This window comes from Lates calcarifer, unplaced genomic scaffold, assembly GCF_001640805.2.
Source record: "Lates calcarifer isolate ASB-BC8 unplaced genomic scaffold, TLL_Latcal_v3 _unitig_4228_quiver_1165, whole genome shotgun sequence".
NCBI lineage: Eukaryota > Metazoa > Chordata > Actinopteri > Centropomidae > Lates > Lates calcarifer.
This window is the reverse complement of record NW_026116784.1, coordinates 1-16614: the sequence shown is the minus strand read 5'-3', so window position 1 is coordinate 16614 and position 16614 is coordinate 1. Positions and strand designations below refer to the sequence as shown.

Sequence of the window (16614 nt, the reverse complement as noted above, 5' to 3'; positions counted from 1 at the left end):
GTTCTTGGTGCTTTGCACATGTCTGGCTAAAATATGAATTAATTCATCAAACCAGATTTCTGTGGTTTATTACGGCCTGTGTGACAGGGTAACATTACATATATGTTTTCATTCTTAATTCTCTGATTTTTTTTTTTTCTTCTTTTCACATAGATTTTTATTTTATTTATTTATTTATTTATTTATTTTTTGGTTTATTTTCATATTTAGCTTTATTCAGTTTCCTCACCTTTCCATAAAGTTCCTCCTGTGGCTGTCAGATGACGATGTTGAGCTGTAAATGTGGCACTACAGTATGGACATTTTAATCTACTTTGTGCCTATGAACACTGCCTCTGTCAAATAAACCAAATCAAACAAAAAAAAAGAAAAAAAAGAGAATAAATAAAATGAAAGTAAAATGTGCCCATATAAACATCTAATAATCTAAAATACAGATACTGTCATTGGTACTGTTTACATTCATCAACATTTCACAATCACACTCAGTTCATCACACATGACTCCACCAAATCTGCGTGTGTATGCATGTGCACGTGTGTGTGTGTGTGTGTGTGTGTGTGTAGAGGGGTCACCCTCAGTAGGCGGGGTTGAAGCTCTTTGCCTTCATACGTCCCCGTTATCTTGTCCCGTTGCGTCCTGGAGGACTGTCCCTGCTGAGCTCAGGACCTTCACCTTGCGGGCCTGTTTGGAGATTTTTCCTCTCCAGACCGCCACAGACCTTCTTCAGATTCCACCTCCTGCCCGTCGGACCTCTACAAAGTTTCACGATGCCGCTGTCTCGTTCCTTGTCCATGACATCCCTGAGTGGGGTGCTGCCGGCCTGGGAGGAGGACGAGCTGCCTGTGGAGGACCTGCTGCTCTTTGAGGTGGCCTGGGAGGTGACCAACAAAGGTAAGTCTGAGCAGAAACCTACAGCCTCTGATTATCAGTAGTGTGTAGAGATTCTTTCATTTCCAATAGAAACGAGATGCTTCATCTGATGCATCCATGCAGTAAGGATAAGTTCAGCATTACAAAATTATACAGGTATACAGGTGTTTGAATATAGCCTTGATTTTGGATAATAATGTGAAAGCATCTGGTTATGGCAGCAGAATGAATGAAATAAATCCATTAAGGCGTTAAAGTTAACACTGTGAAATCTGGCTGTGTTGGTAAGATTTTGTGGTAAACTGCGACTCATTGCCCCTCAAAGAGCAAATATTGAAATCCGCAGCCGAGTGGAGTCAGAGTCTGCTCCCTCTGAAGAGTTAAACATTAAACTGTAGATAAGTCATGGAAGAATGGAGCTACTGATTCTCCTGAGGCCGATACGAGAAAATTCATTTTAATGCTGAACAAACTGTATGAATCAATGACTCACCCCCTGCCGTGTGTTTGTACATCAAATGTCTATGATTGCACGGCACAGAGTGAGGTTTGTTGAGTTGTATTAGGATTCTTTCTTACAGCTACATATTCATATGAATGAATTTAACAAAGCTGCTCATTTTGATTTTTACACTGAGCACTTTGAACCTCAAACACAAAGTTACTTTTGAGGCTGGTTTTATAAACTTGAGTGTGGAGATTCTGACCTTGACCTTTGACCTCAGTATGTGACAAATTAATGTCGACTCTGCAAGGTCTGCTCGCTTTATCTCATCTATCTATCTATCTATCTATCTATCTATCTATCTATCTATCTATCTATCTATCTATCTATCTATATTAAAAGTTAAACACTGCTCTCAACATGTCAATTAAAGTATAAAGTGGCTTCCATGTTTTTTTTTTTTTTTTTACAGAAACTGTAGAGTTCTGAGTCTGGAGTTTCTGAGCCTCTGATAAAGTGTGTGGTCACATTGTCAAACAGTTCAGAGGTTACTGGTCGTTCTGCTGTTTTCTCTGCCCTCACCTCTTATACAACCACCGCTCAGTGATGCGGTTCAGACGTCATTATGAGCTCAGAAATTGTTGGCGGTCTCTCATATCAATATTTGTCTTTTTGTTGCCAAGTGAGAGACTGAGAAAAACATTCCCACGTGTTAGTCTGTTACAAAACAGAGAATTCTGACACACAACAAACCACACAAAATACTGAGGTACTCAGTACTGTGATTACTGAAGATCCATTTGAACATAGAGAATCAATATTTAGTGTTTAAATACACGATGAATGAATGAAGACTGATAAAACACCAAAGTAATTGAAATGAATGAAACAGAGCAGGGTTGTTGTAAAAGTAAATGATGTTAATATTTAAATGCAGAGGAGAATGAGGCTTGTGAGCTGTCTTTTCCTTTCCCCCGTGTGTCAACCTTCAGTTGGAGGAATCTACACAGTGATTCAAACCAAGGCTAAGATCACAGTGGATGAATGGGGGGAGAACTACTACATGATGGGGCCGTACTTTGAGCAGAACTTCAAGACTCAGGTGGAGGGCTGTGAGCCGCCTAACCCAGCCATCAGGAAGGCCATGGACGCTCTCATCCACAACGGCTGCCAGGTGGGAGTGTGTGTGTGTGTGTGTGTGTGTGTGTTTATATTTCAAAGTGCCCTTGAGCAAATAACTGAATTCTTCTCAGTGATTAAAACAAAGTAAACTAAGGTAAGTCCCAAAATGCAGCACCATCACTACCTCAACTCAGTAAGCAGTACTTATTCCAAAACTTGTAGTAATACTAATACAATTGCTACAACTAATAATCAATAGTTAGTCATTTTAATTTTGTAACTTACTAATTCTAAGATAGACTGTGAGTCAATCACCAGCAGTGAGCATGTAGTTTGTGTTTTACAGTGATAACATGTGTTGTTAATACATTATATACATATTTATATGTATGGAATATGAATCTTTGGTGTTTATGTTGTATTAAAATTATTTTTGTGTTTATTTAGTTATACAGTACTGTGCAAAAGTTTTAGACACTTCAGATGTTTTTACTCTTACCCCTCATCAGTAGCATCAGTCCCAGATTAATTCTGCTGCAGGACAGTGAATCCAAACACACAGTCAGCATCATGAAGAACTGTCCTCAGAGACATGAAGGACAAGAAGTCCTTGGTCTGACCCCCACAGAGTCCTGATCTCAACATCACAGAGTCAGTGTGGGATTACATGTAGAGACAGAGACACTGAGACAGCCTGAATCCACAGAGGAACTGAGGCAACTTCTCCAACATGCTGGAGCAAACTACCTGAGTACAGGTGTACTGAGGAGAACTGGAGCTGTGTTGAAGGCAAAGGTGTTTGCTGCACTGTGCAAGAGGTCAATTGATGAATAAAAATGAATCACTAGATTATTTTTGACAGCATCCTCACTTCACCTTTAGTGGCTAAAACTTTTGCACAGTACTGTATATTGTATATTTTAACTGTATCACGTTTCCATATACACTGATGAGCTTTCATCATGTAAAAACAACACTTTCACTGCTGAGCATCTCTCAGTGGGTTTACCACACTATCAATGAGGAGACCAGTGCTACATGTTTTTATTCTCCCTCCAATCCCAGACCAGCGCTCACACAGCATAATTTGCATAATATATAATTTAAATTGGCTAGCTACGAAGAAGGAGAACTGGAGTTAACAAAGGCTATATCAGACTTCAGTTTACAGGCAGAGCTGTGGAAGGGCAAAGGGCTGATAGAGAGCAACAGCTAGATCTGTTTTCAGGCCTTCCAGCTCCCAGAGGCCCTTACTGATGGATAGCCGCACAGGTGCTCCCACTGGCCTAATCATCACCTATTTAGAATTTATCTTCCTCTGTCGGTTTCCCCCTATGCTGTTTATGTGCCATCACTCCATCTCTGCTCTGTAGTGTTAGCATGCACCGGAATTTCAGTCTTTTTCGCTCCCACCGCCTCATTTGTATCCTCCTACATCCTGTGCACGAGGATGACTGGTATGGATTGCTACGCTATTCAATCAGGTGTGTATTTAATCTTTCTCTTCCTCTGCATGTTTTACTTTCTGCTGCAGACTTCACATTCATATGATTGTTCAGCTCAGTCGTGTGTTGTTTTTAAAGTGACACTGAAATGTTTCCAGGTCCAACCTAGCAAGATTGGTGTTGTGACTTTGTTAGGGGGAAGGCGTCATAACATAAAAACCAGGTGGTCCAAGGTTTGTAGCAAAATCATAAACTTTTTAATGAACCAACAGGGACTACATACACAACCAGAAAGCAACAATAAAAGAACAAAAAGATAACAAAGGCCCAATGGATGCTACTTAACTTAAAGAAATAAGTAAAACAATTAGATAACAAAATGAGGACTCCACTCAGGAACTAGACTAGGAGGAGGAAAGAATTAAATAAAGAAAAAACTGAAAACCCCCCCCCAAAAATCGACCAATCACACCAAACCAAATATAACTGAAGTAGCGCTGCTAAGCTAAATGTGGCTATACAACGGGAAAACCTACGACTGTGTGAGAAAACATCCAGGCCCAGTTATCTTAACCAAACAAAAAGTGGCACAAAGTGGCTCCATATCTAATACACGGTTTTCTTAAACCCACACACAGGAGATACTGTCAAGAATTGGAATTACAAAAGGCGCAAACGGGCGGCCAGAGTTTAGAGCCACCGTGAATGCAGCTTTACCCTGGTTTTATACTGCGACGTCATCGCGCAGAGCCGAGGAGCAGCAGAGGGACGGGCCAACAAAGGATTCCACCAATCCCAGACCAGCGCTCACACAGCACAATTTGCATAATATATAATTTAAATTGGCTAGCTACGAAGAAGGAGAACAGGAGTTAACAAAGGCCGTATCAGACTTCAGTTTACAGGCAGAGCTGTGGAAGGGCAAAGGGCTGATAGAGAGCAACAGCTAGGTCTGTTTTCAGGCCTTCCAGCTCCCGGAGGCCCTTGTTACCCCTCATCAGTAGCATCAGGGAGGTGTGTGATCAGTCCCAGATTAATTCTGCTGCAGGACAGTGAATCCAAACACACAGTCAGCATCATGAAGAACTGTCCTCAGAGACATGAAGGACAAGAAGTCCTGCAACAGATGGTCTGACCCCCAGAGTCCTGATCTCAACATCACAGAGTCAGTGTGGGATTACATGTAGAGACAGAGACACTGAGACAGCCTGAATCCACAGAGGAACTGAGGCAACTTCTCCAACATGCTGGAACAAACTACCTGAGTACAGGTGTACTGAGGAGAACTGGAGCTGTGTTGAAGGCAAAGGTGTTTGCTGCACTGTGCAAGAGGTCAATTGATGAATAAAAATGAATCACTAGATTATTTCTGACAGCATCCTCACTTCACCTTTAGTGGCTAAAACTTTTGCACAGTACTGTATATTGTATATTTTAACTGTATCACGTTTCCATATACACTGATGAGCTTTCATCATGTAAAAACAACACTTTCACTGCTGAGCATCTCTCAGTGGGTTTACCACACTATCAATGAGGAGACCAGTGCAGTTATCACTACTCACTGATCATCAGCCACTAGATGGCAGACATACACCAGAGAGCCTGATGATCCAGGGACGTGACATGTTGTGTGGTCCACTATGTTAAATACATATTCTGTAAGATACATACTGTGGGCAGCTTCAACCTCATGAGTTAACGCTAAGATTATTACCTTAGTACTTCACTGCATTTATGAGCCTGTTTTCTGCTTCCGCATTTAAAACCATTTGATTCTCAAGACCCCAAGCTTTTAAAAGATGTTGTCAGACTCAGCTGCAGAGAAATGTGTGTATGATGCTTCATATAATGAAAATATTTCATTTGATGCAGTGCTGCATCATGTGCTCCATAAAAGAAACTTGGGTATTTTACTGTTTTACTTTGATATTTAAGCACTGCTACATGTTTTTATTCTCCCTCTGCTTAATTCAACATCTTTTTCTTCCACTGTTACATGGCCAAATAAAGTGTTGAAGGTCAGCAGTTGTGTTTCTGCCAGAGTGCCTTTCAGCAAGGCATTCTCATCATGGCATGTGTCCAGTATATTCAAGCTCACATGAATTTGTGAGATCTGAAGTGTATTTCTCTCTCAGTGGGTTTCCTGTGTCGATGTCGGTGCTGCAGGTTCATTTTGGCCGCTGGCTAATCGAGGGCAGCCCCTACGTGATCCTGTTCGACATTGGCTCTGCTGCCTGGAACCTGGACCGGTGGAAGGGGGACCTGTGGCAGACCTGCAGTATCGGCCTGCCCTACCACGACAGAGAGGCCAACGACTCGCTCATCCTGGGCTCCTTGATCGCCTGGTTCTTCAAAGAGGTCAGCTGGTGTTCAGTCTGATGTTGAACACACTGCATCAGTCAGTCTTACTCCCTGCTGCCAGTTGTGGTTACAGAACTGTGAATGAGTGCAACTTTAAGTTAGTAACAAACTCTGCTGTTTCCAACTCTGAGTCATTTGTTGTTTTCCAGCTAACAGACAACCTTGGAGACAAGCCAAATGTCATTGGTCATTTCCATGAGTGGCAGGCAGGGGCTGGGCTTATTCTCTCTCGCTCTCGCAAGATTCCCATGGCAACAGTATTCACAACACATGCCACCCTGCTGGGACGATACCTGTGTGCTGGGAATGCAGACTTTTATAACAATCTGGACAAGGTGAGCGGCCAGGAGAACTGGCCATGCAGTTTACACCCGCATATATACTCTGTACTGTCACTGCTGGAAACTAGACTGTAACAAATATGGACACAGAGCAGAACTGAGCAAATTATAATGATTCTGTCATATGCACTGGATGCAGCAGACACTGTACTTAATATGTGAATGAACGTGTCGTGGATACACAAAGGAGGAAAAGGGGGGCGGAAATGGGAACCCTCTCACTTTTAGATCCTATCATAGGTTGAGGGGATCTTTTAAAGTCTGGAGTCAGTGTTCAGTTCTTGTTTCCATCTTTACTGAGGACATAAAATCTTGTCCTTCGTTGCACTCTTTTTTTAACCATAAGATCTCCTTGATGTAACAACAATTTTCAAAATCCCAGACAAAATAAATACTGGAAGAAAAAATAATGGATAATGGATGGATTACAGACAGACATTTGAAATGGAATTTTATTCAGTTGGAGTGTTTTTGGAGCCAGCATTGAGCAGCCAGTAGTTTTAGATGTCCTCACTGGTGGCAGCTGCTTTAGAAAATAAGTGTTCTCAAATATCCCAATTAATTAGCAATAACTTTAGCATTTAGAGCTATTCCACATGTCTATGAGATGAGGGAGAAAGGTGGACAGCATACCAGGTCCCCACATGGTTCATCTTATACCTTCAACCAAAACATGTTTCTCATGCTACCTATGTAGTTTGCCAAAAGTCCGTGATCTACATATGGAGCTGTAAAATCCTATCATCCATATGCAACACATAACTATAACAACAGCAACACATTTACACACTCACACATGCACACACACACACCCACCTCTGTCCCATCTCTACTTGATCTCATGAAGATTAATAGTGTGCCACTTATGACAATTCACTGGTTATGTCTGTGTATTTTAAGCTTTAGGCGAGTTGTTTGTCATATTAGAGATTAGAGAAAAGCAAGAAATTCAAATGCACACATGCAACATAACAGAAGGAAATTGCTGTTATTCATACACCATTTGGTAATACAAGGCTGCACACATATATACAGCTGCTGTCAGATTCATTTTCACATTCTAAGGTTCAGACCCAAAATCGCAGCCTTTTAGAGCTGCTTAGAACATCATTAGTGATGCTGAGTTGTGTGAAGGGGTCAGTGTGATGTTTGCGATTGGCTCTTCTCTGCTCAGATCCTAAAGGTCAGTATGGACCTAAAGGCCACTCGCTGACTGAATGGATGATTGACAAACACCTTGTTTGTCAATTATCCATTCAGTCTGAACAGGAAGTCCAAAGGAACTTCAGCTATTCTGTAAATGGAATCATATCAATATGCATTTTCAGCTTTGTTGACTCTGACACACTCTGTAGCCAGGATTTAGAAACAAATGAAATCCAAATAAAACTGGTAAACTCTGTTCTATTCTATTCTATTTATTTTTTTTATTCTAATCCACCCAACATATCCCAGTAGTCACGCCATTTAAAATCACCTACACATTAACATTTTTTGAAGTGTGGTGGCAAAGTTGCAGTTTGATTGACATCCATATAATGTTCATGTATGGCATCATTTCCCATTAGTATAGTAAAAAAGATTTTTATATGCACAGTCATGCAAACACACAAACAGATATGTATGAACTCAAATACAAATTGAAGCAGATCTGGGATCTGACTGATACTTACACTGTATTGACCTGTTCCTTCTATGTGAGTGTGTGTGTGTGTGTGTGTGTGTGTGTGTGTGTGTGTGGCTCTGACTTAAATTACTCTTGGGAAGTTTCAGACTAAAGACCAGTTAATTGGGAATGGCATATCCATTACTTCTGACTTTTGGGTCAGATTAGGCTCAGGGTGAGGGTAAGGCAAGTAGTTGTTAGAGTCTCCAGGAAATATATAAGTTCCCCAAAAGTGACTAAAGTAAACGTGTGTGTGTGTGTGCGTTTTGTAGTTCAACATTGACAAGGAGGCAGGTGAGAGACAGATCTACCATCGATACTGTCTGGAGAGAGCGGCGGTCCACTGTGCTCATGTCTTCACCACAGTCTCCCAGATCACAGCAGTGGAGGCCAACCACATGCTGCACAGGAAGCCAGGTGGGGAACATTCTCACTGTTATAATTCAATACTGGATTTCAGTACTGGATTATTAAAGCCCTCCTGTTCCTGTGTTGATGGTACAGATGTGGTGACCCCAAATGGACTAAATGTGAAGAAGTTCTCAGCCATGCATGAGTTTCAAAATCTACACTCCACCAGCAAGACCCGCATCCAAGAGTTTGTCAGAGGACACTTTTATGGGTGAGTTTTTTCATGTAGTTCTGATCCATCCCATGTAGAGGTGACCCAGTGCTTTCATTTAAGTGAGCGGCCATCAAATTTTGATTCTCTCATTATAGGACTATATTGTGTCTTCAATAAATATTGTAATTCTTAACCTCCTGGCAGTCATCTGGACTTCAACCTGGAGAAAACCCTTTTCTTCTTCATCGCCGGACGCTATGAGTTCTCCAACAAGGGAGCGGATATTTTCCTTGAATCACTATCCAGACTCAATTACCTGCTGCGGGTGAGGTCCTTAGGTTTTATGGATTCAGGACTACTGTATTGCATGCATAAGCATATAATCTAATCACTAGTTGTTGTCCTGTCCCCCTCTGTTTCCCTCTCTCTCTCTCCACAGGTCCACAGAAATGATGTAACCGTGGTGGTTTTCTTCATTATGCCTGCCAAAACCAACAACTTCAACGTGGAGTCACTGAAGGGGCAGGCAGTACGCAAACAGCTCTGGTATGCTATACAGTAGTTTGAATAACAGTCCAATACAAACAAAATTAGATCGTACAATACACACAGTAGTACAGTATATACACACTTACAGGAAGGCAGCAGACATCCCTCTGATGCAGATATACACCCACCAACCACTTAAAGAAAACCCGTACACCGGCTTATTCAGCCAATCACGTGGAGGCAGTGCAATGCATAAAAACGTGTAGATCCAGGTCAGGAACTTCAGTTAATGTGAGCTCAGTGACTGTGACATGATTGTTAGAGTCAGACAGGCTGGTTGGATTTCTCACAACAGTGTCTTAAGTTTTTACTCAGAATGGAGTCCAAAAACAAAACCATCCAGTGAGCAGCAGGTCTGTGGAGAGAAACACCTTGTTGATGAGAGAGGTCAGAGGTCATGGTCAGACCGGTTGGAGCTGATAGAAAGGCTACAGTAACTCAGATAACCACTCTTTACAACTGTGGGGAACGGAAAAACATCTCAGAATGAACAGCACATCCAACCTTGAGGTGGATGAACTACAACAGCAGGAGACCACGTCAGGTTCCACTTGTCTGTTTTAGGCCATTTTGGAAGGCATCAACCACTACTACCAATTCTGTTTAGTTTGAAGGAGTTGTTGACACTGGAACAGTTGAAGCTGCTTCCTCAAGGGCACCTTAGTATTTGCTATGAATGAGGGCAAGCACTTCTTCTTTACTTTGCCCACCCAGATTTGGATTTAGAGACACAGCTGGAGCTCGTGGGTCTGGATCAGAAACACATTTCTGAGTTTTGTTGTTTTCCATTTTGCTCTCACAGGGATACAGCTCACACAGTGAAGGAGAAGTTTGGAAAAAAGCTGTATGATGCTCTGTTGACGTACGTATATGGATACTATATGTGAACCCAGAGCTTTATTGATCTTGGGGAGAGATTACATTGATGTCAGATTGCTGTGTACATCAACACACCGTCTGTAATACATGAAGATAATGCAGGGTTTCTTCTTCTTCTTCTTCTTTTTGTTTGCTTTGTCTTCAGAGGGACAATCCCTGATATGAATTCCATTCTGGACAGAGATGACTTCACTATAATGAAGAGAGCCATCTACGCCACTCAGGTACAGGAGCTTATTTCTGCTTCTTCTTCATTCTCTTTTTAAATAAGCAGTGGCACAGTTTTCTAAAGCATTTCTGCATCTAATGTCTACATTATTGATACCTGTCTCTTCCTCTAATATTTACCCTCTTATATTGACCTTAATCTTATATATATATGTGTGTGTGTGTGTGTGTGTGTGTGTGTGTGTGTGTATAGTTTCCACGAGGATGCACTACCTGAAATATATCCTGTAATCCTCAGCTCTGTTTTTATAAATGGAGAAGACATTTCCCCAGCAGTGATCAATGGGAGCAATGGCCCCTGTTGTAAATCAATTATAGAAGGGCGCAGGGGATTCCATTGAGAAAAAAGCATGAATGAACGTCAGCGATGCAACCAAGCCGATCGTGGGTTAATTACCTTCCTCTGGCCCAGACTGCGGGTCAATAGACTGGCTGTGTTGAGGTGATATATGTTACAGCAGAGTCTTACAAGCAAAGTGCCTATACAAAGGTCTTTCTCGATTAAATGAATTTATGCCAACGTCAATATTTCAGTGGTTGGAAATGGAGTGCGAGTGGTATTGACTACAAGTGTGGGGGGGAGTGATGGAGCAGAGACTCATTCTGATTGCTGATCGGATTGATTGGATTGCTGTTGTGATTATTCCTCTGTTTGTCATTTTTTTCATTTGCAGCCCTGCCCATTTCCCCTCTACCCCCACTTTTCAATTACAGCCCTGTTTATTTCACAAACTCTGATGAGCAGTTGAGAAGGATGTTGCACTGAAGAGTTGCTCCCCTTTAAACCAGCAACATGTGAAGCCTTTTAAGATGAATTCAGACGTTGAATTTGTTTATTTTGTGTTGTGTTAAGAGTCCATTCACACAAAATAGAAAAAACACATTTCTCTTTCTACGTCCAGTTGTTGTCCAGGTTTTGAGATTTCTGTTGCAGAGATTTCTGCCTACAGCCCAGTGCAATAGAGGTTTAAGGAATTACATTTGCAGTGTTAACAGCATTGAAATTTTTATATATCCTTGCAGATAGTAGATATAGGTTGAGAATAATTGTTTCGAATTACCTAAACAGCTCATGAATATGTTGGGTTTTGAATGATTTCCCCAATATATATATTTTTGCATATCTTTCTTCAGATGTTATAACCTTTTCATAGCAGCAGTTTAATTAGTCCAGTCTTTGATTGTCATTCAAAAAACATATAATCTAATGATCAAACTCATTCATAGCTTTTTTATATATATAAAGTATATATAAAAGGGAAATTAAGTCTGAATTCAGATACTCTCAGGATATGTTGAATAGAGTGCTGTCTGTTTCTTCAGGTTGAGCCAGCCTGCTAACCTGGTAAATGACCAACTCTGTTGTTGTTTTCCATATTATTTGTATTTCTTAAGTCATTCTATACATTTCCAGCTGCTTTGAGGGAAATGACAGGAAACTGTGGGACCTATAAAATAAAGCATAGATGGTTTTGTTCTGTGTTGTGCTGTGTTGTGATCAGACCTCATTAGCCCAGGGTTTAGATAATGCCTGCACTGATCAACATTTCTCAGAATCACATTCTGAAAGGTTACCAGTTGCACAACACTGACTCAAAGACTCATTATGTTATTTCATTGCTTTAGGCTTTTTGTGATCATATGTGCTGGACAAATTGCACATGAATACGGACAGTAAACATTGTCCTCCACAGAGACACACACATACAATGAGGAGAAACCAGACTTTTAGTGCTGGGTGCTGCAGAGATATGAATTCTCAATTAACATCTTTCATATCGATTGATTAGTTGATTAACATTATTATTCCTGAGGGAAAATTGATTGTCAGTGTGGGCATGAGAACAAAAACTATGACGTAAAAAATCAAAGATCAATGAAAAATGGTCACCATCATCAACCCCTTTAAAATGACAGGATGATGATGATGATAAAAACGTATCATTTATCCCGTCATTAATCAGTAACTGGTTCACTTTGACCTTTCTGTTTCTGTCTGACCACTTGTACGTTTCTCTGTTTTTTGGAACATGTACTTACTGCAGAGACACAGCCTGCCTCCAGTGACCACTCACAACATGCTGGACGACTCAACGGATCCCATCCTGTCCAACGTCAGACGCATCGGCCTGTTCAACTCCAGAAACGACCGCGTCAAGGTACGCATATGCTCACTTCATGCGTCTGTTATTATTGTATCTGCATTTCATGTGTAGGCTGTGATGTACAGCTGTCTGACCAACACGTTTTCTTATCGTATATCATGTCTTACTTATACTTTTTTATGACTATACTCATTTTCAAGAGTCTGGGATATGCATAAATGAATTTTTTTGACTAAAGGTGATGATAGAGAAAATGTCAGGTTGTTATAACAGTTGCTCTGATGCCCATGGATATCTACTGTTATATTAAATGTGGCAAGTTAAACACATGTGCAAGAAAAAAAATGGTCTTAGAGGTGGCAATAAATGAAAAGGTCAAAAGGTCACCAAAACATTAAGATTCATCCTCTGGGAACCATAAAAATCCACAGTCCACAGTCGATCCTGTTGAGTTGATAAATGGCAAATAATAGCCATCTGTTTTTCCACAACCTTATGTTTCTATTCTATCTCTCCTCCCCTCAGATCATCTTCCACCCTGAGTTCTTGTCCTCCACCAGTCCCCTGCTGCCGATGGACTATGAAGACTTTGTTCGTGGCTGTAACCTTGGAGTGTTCCCCTCCTACTATGAACCATGGGGATACACACCTGGTAGCCTTTTACCCTCACCTTACAACCTATCATACGCAAGCGCTCATGCATCCTGAGCCCCGTCTGTATCATTCTGTTAGGATGGTCAAATCAGAAAATGAAATCAGCTTTTATCAGTCGCCCTCCCAAAATATTATTATATTCAAAATGGACACAGCAGCTGTAATTTGCCACCTGAACGCTTGACAACAAATGACAGCAACAAACATAACAGGGCGGAAAAGAATGCTTATTTTCATCATCGATTAATCTGCTAGTTGTCTTCTCAACCGATCAATTATTTGGTTTATAAATTATCACAAAACAGTGAAAATTGACCAGCACGACATTGTAGAGTACAGGGTCATTTCACCATATGTCTTGTTATGTTCAACCAACAGTGTACAACACAAACATTTTAATTTATTACAATCTAAGTCAGGTATAAGACTAATAAAAGCAGAAAATCCTTCCATTTGAGAAGCTGAAAACATGAAATGCTGCTGTTTTTGACTTGAACAATAACCTTGAATTTCAAAATAGTTGCCACTGTATTTCTGTTTGATGGACTAATCAGCCCTGAGCTGTGTTCTGTGTTCCAGGTGAATGTACTGTGATGGGCATTCCCAGCGTGACCACCAACCTGTCAGGTTTCGGCTGCTTCATGGAGGAGCATGTCTCAGACCCTGCTGCCTATGGTATGGACACACATAAACACACACATGCACACACAGTTTGAGGCAGTACATGTGTGTTCATCCTCAAGCACTGGCTGTATTTGCACCACTCCCTCCTCTCTCTCTCTCTCTCACGCAGGTATCTACATCGTGGACCGGCGGTTCCGTTCCCCCGAGGAGTCCTGTAACCAGCTGACCCAGTTCATGTTCAGTTTCTGTCAGCAGTCACGGCGTCAGCGCATCATCCAACGAAACCGCACAGAGAGGCTGTCCGACCTGCTGGACTGGAGATACCTGGGACGGGTCTGTTTCTGCTGCACCAGCAACAAATAGCTGTTTTATAAGAGGGAGACTATAACATGATCTTTATCAGGCAGGACAGGAGAGATGGATATTGTAGGTCTACTGCTTTGTTTCCTCCTGTTTTCTTCCTGTTTAAACAGATTCTCCCATTTAGCCCTTTTTATTTATCTGCTATCAAATAGGGTTAGGATTTATTTTGGAAAATACATCAGATTTAAATTCGGGATGGAAACAGGCGTGTTCATTCCTGTCTGTTATCCTCAAACATCTTTAAACTCAAAACAAGGGAGAAAAACTTGCAAGATGTCAGTCATTTTTTTTTTTTTTCTAATTGCTGATGTACATCTCTGCTGACTTGTGATTGACAGTTCTACATACATGCCCGCCATCTTGCACTTAGCAGAGCTTTCCCTGAGAAGTTCAAGATGGACCCCATGGCCCCTCTGAAGGTGAGCAACACTGTGCAAACAAGAGATTAATGGACTAGAGGATGAAAATCTTTGCCAAATCCCCAGATCATTGATTTTAATGCTAGAAATTGTTTGAACATTTGGAAGTGCGTCTGGCTCTGCATCAATATTTATCTGTTTTACTCATTTCAGTTGCAGTATATGCTATGATGCCTGTCTGACTAACACCTTTACGCACTTTTGGGGTTAATAAGCACGATATCTCTGTGGTGATACAATCTGAAATCTACCTCTCAGTGGTTCCCAGTGAAATGCTCTTTTAAGAACCTGTAAACATATGTACATGATAATCCCTCTCATGTACTGACTGACTCACAGAGCACATATTGTTGGATTTTACCCACATTTGTCAGACTTTAATTGACAGTGTAACATTTGGATGAATGACAGGACATCATTTCGGATGGTGCTGAGGCTGAACACTGCTGCGCTACATGAAATAAGACTTTCTCCTCTCTACTGTTGCTCTCCTTCTCATTCAAGGACTGTGTCTGAGGCCAAATTTGATACATAATTTTCAGATTTCATATAAATTTGGATTTCAATTTAATTGTAGTGTCAAGATCAAAAACATATTATATGAGAGATTAATAATTATCTGGTTGAAAAGACAGGGGGAGAAGTAAAGGAAGGAAAAAGGGGGAGGAAAATGAGGAAAGAAAGAAGAAAAGGGAAAGAAGAGCAAAGGAAAGGGGGAAATGAAAAAAGGGGCAAAGGAAGCAAGGGAGGAAGTGAGGAACAAAAGGAGGGGAAAAGGAGTGGAGTAGAAGGGAGAGAGAAATAGGAAGAAAAGAGGAAAAAAAACTGTTACAAGCAGAGGACTCTGATTTTGCAGCTTCTTACCAGCACTTGAACGCACCACATGATGAGTACAATCCATGAAGCGCCTGATCATGATGGATAATCTGTCTGTAATCAATCTGTGTTAGAAGGTTTTTATACAAATGAACTGCAAGCTGCTTGGGAAAGAGAAAATCATCAACGGTATACTTAATCAATAACTTTCCCTCCACAGACGGAGGGTTTCCGTTACCCCCGCCCCTACTCGGTGCCCCTCTCCCTCAGCCTCCTCCACTCACCCCCACCACAGTGATGTGGAGGATGATGACGACGAGTCCTATGATGAAGATGAGGAGGCCGAGAGGGACCGGCTGAACATCAAGGCTCCCTTTGCACCGGGTGCTATGCCTGAGGGAAAGAAGAAGCAACCGGGAGAATCAGGAAACTGAGATTCACTATGAGCAGTTTATTCAGTCCCTTAGTACTTCTGCTTGGTGTACATGGAATAATCACAAAATGAAATAAATATTTCAATCTGATTATCAGATATACTGTACACTAGTGAGGGAGAGCACACTTCCCTGCCCACTGCTGTTACCTGCTGTTCTTCCACTTCTACTTGTGCTGTCTACTAAAACCCTCAACTCCGTCACCTGTCTCCAAGGCTTTTTGAAAGTTTGTGGATTTGCAACAATTAAAAAAAAAAAAAGAATATGCTAAAGTAACCCTGTTCCAGGATGGCCATACTACATATCGCTGTCCTGGATCTCATGAAACCTGGACAGACCTGGACCTGTTTCTTCGTAGTTGAATTTTAATTATGGTGTCCCCCAAGGCTTTATTTTGGCCACTGTCGTTTTCAGCATACATGCTTCCTCTCAGTCAGGTTATGTAGAATAAAGATGCTGTCTACAGATACTATGCAGTCTATGTTCTAATGCAATCACATATTTGTAACAGTTGAAATAAGTGTCTGATTCAGTGTCACAGTGAAATAAAAAAAAATGCATTTTACAAGTTTTGATCCTGTGTCTTAATTGTTCAGTTATCACTTGGTTTCTGTCTGTTCTATTTTACATGTCCGCACAGTAAAGTAAAGTCATGGGTCAGATGTGCATGTTTGGATTTCAGTTGGCAAAAACTTTGTCTACATTTCCAAAGAATGCTGTTG

At 41.1% G+C, this 16614-nt stretch overlaps 1 protein-coding gene across 1 annotated transcript; it reads left to right on the top strand.

Moving 5' to 3' along the window:
- The first annotated feature begins 589 nt into the window (after positions 1-589).
- On the top strand, positions 590-16272 carry LOC108897528 (glycogen [starch] synthase, liver-like). The gene is given in 17 exon segments (XM_051068347.1): positions 590-894; positions 2311-2492; positions 6055-6246; positions 6399-6584; positions 8529-8673; positions 8761-8878; positions 9026-9146; positions 9261-9367; positions 10173-10232; positions 10395-10473; positions 12523-12636; positions 13108-13234; positions 13816-13911; positions 14030-14193; positions 14562-14642; positions 15679-15713; positions 15715-16272. Coding segments are annotated over 17 exon segments (2109 nt in total). The 5' UTR covers positions 590-770; the 3' UTR covers positions 15893-16272.
- The last annotated feature ends 342 nt before the right edge of the window (positions 16273-16614 follow it).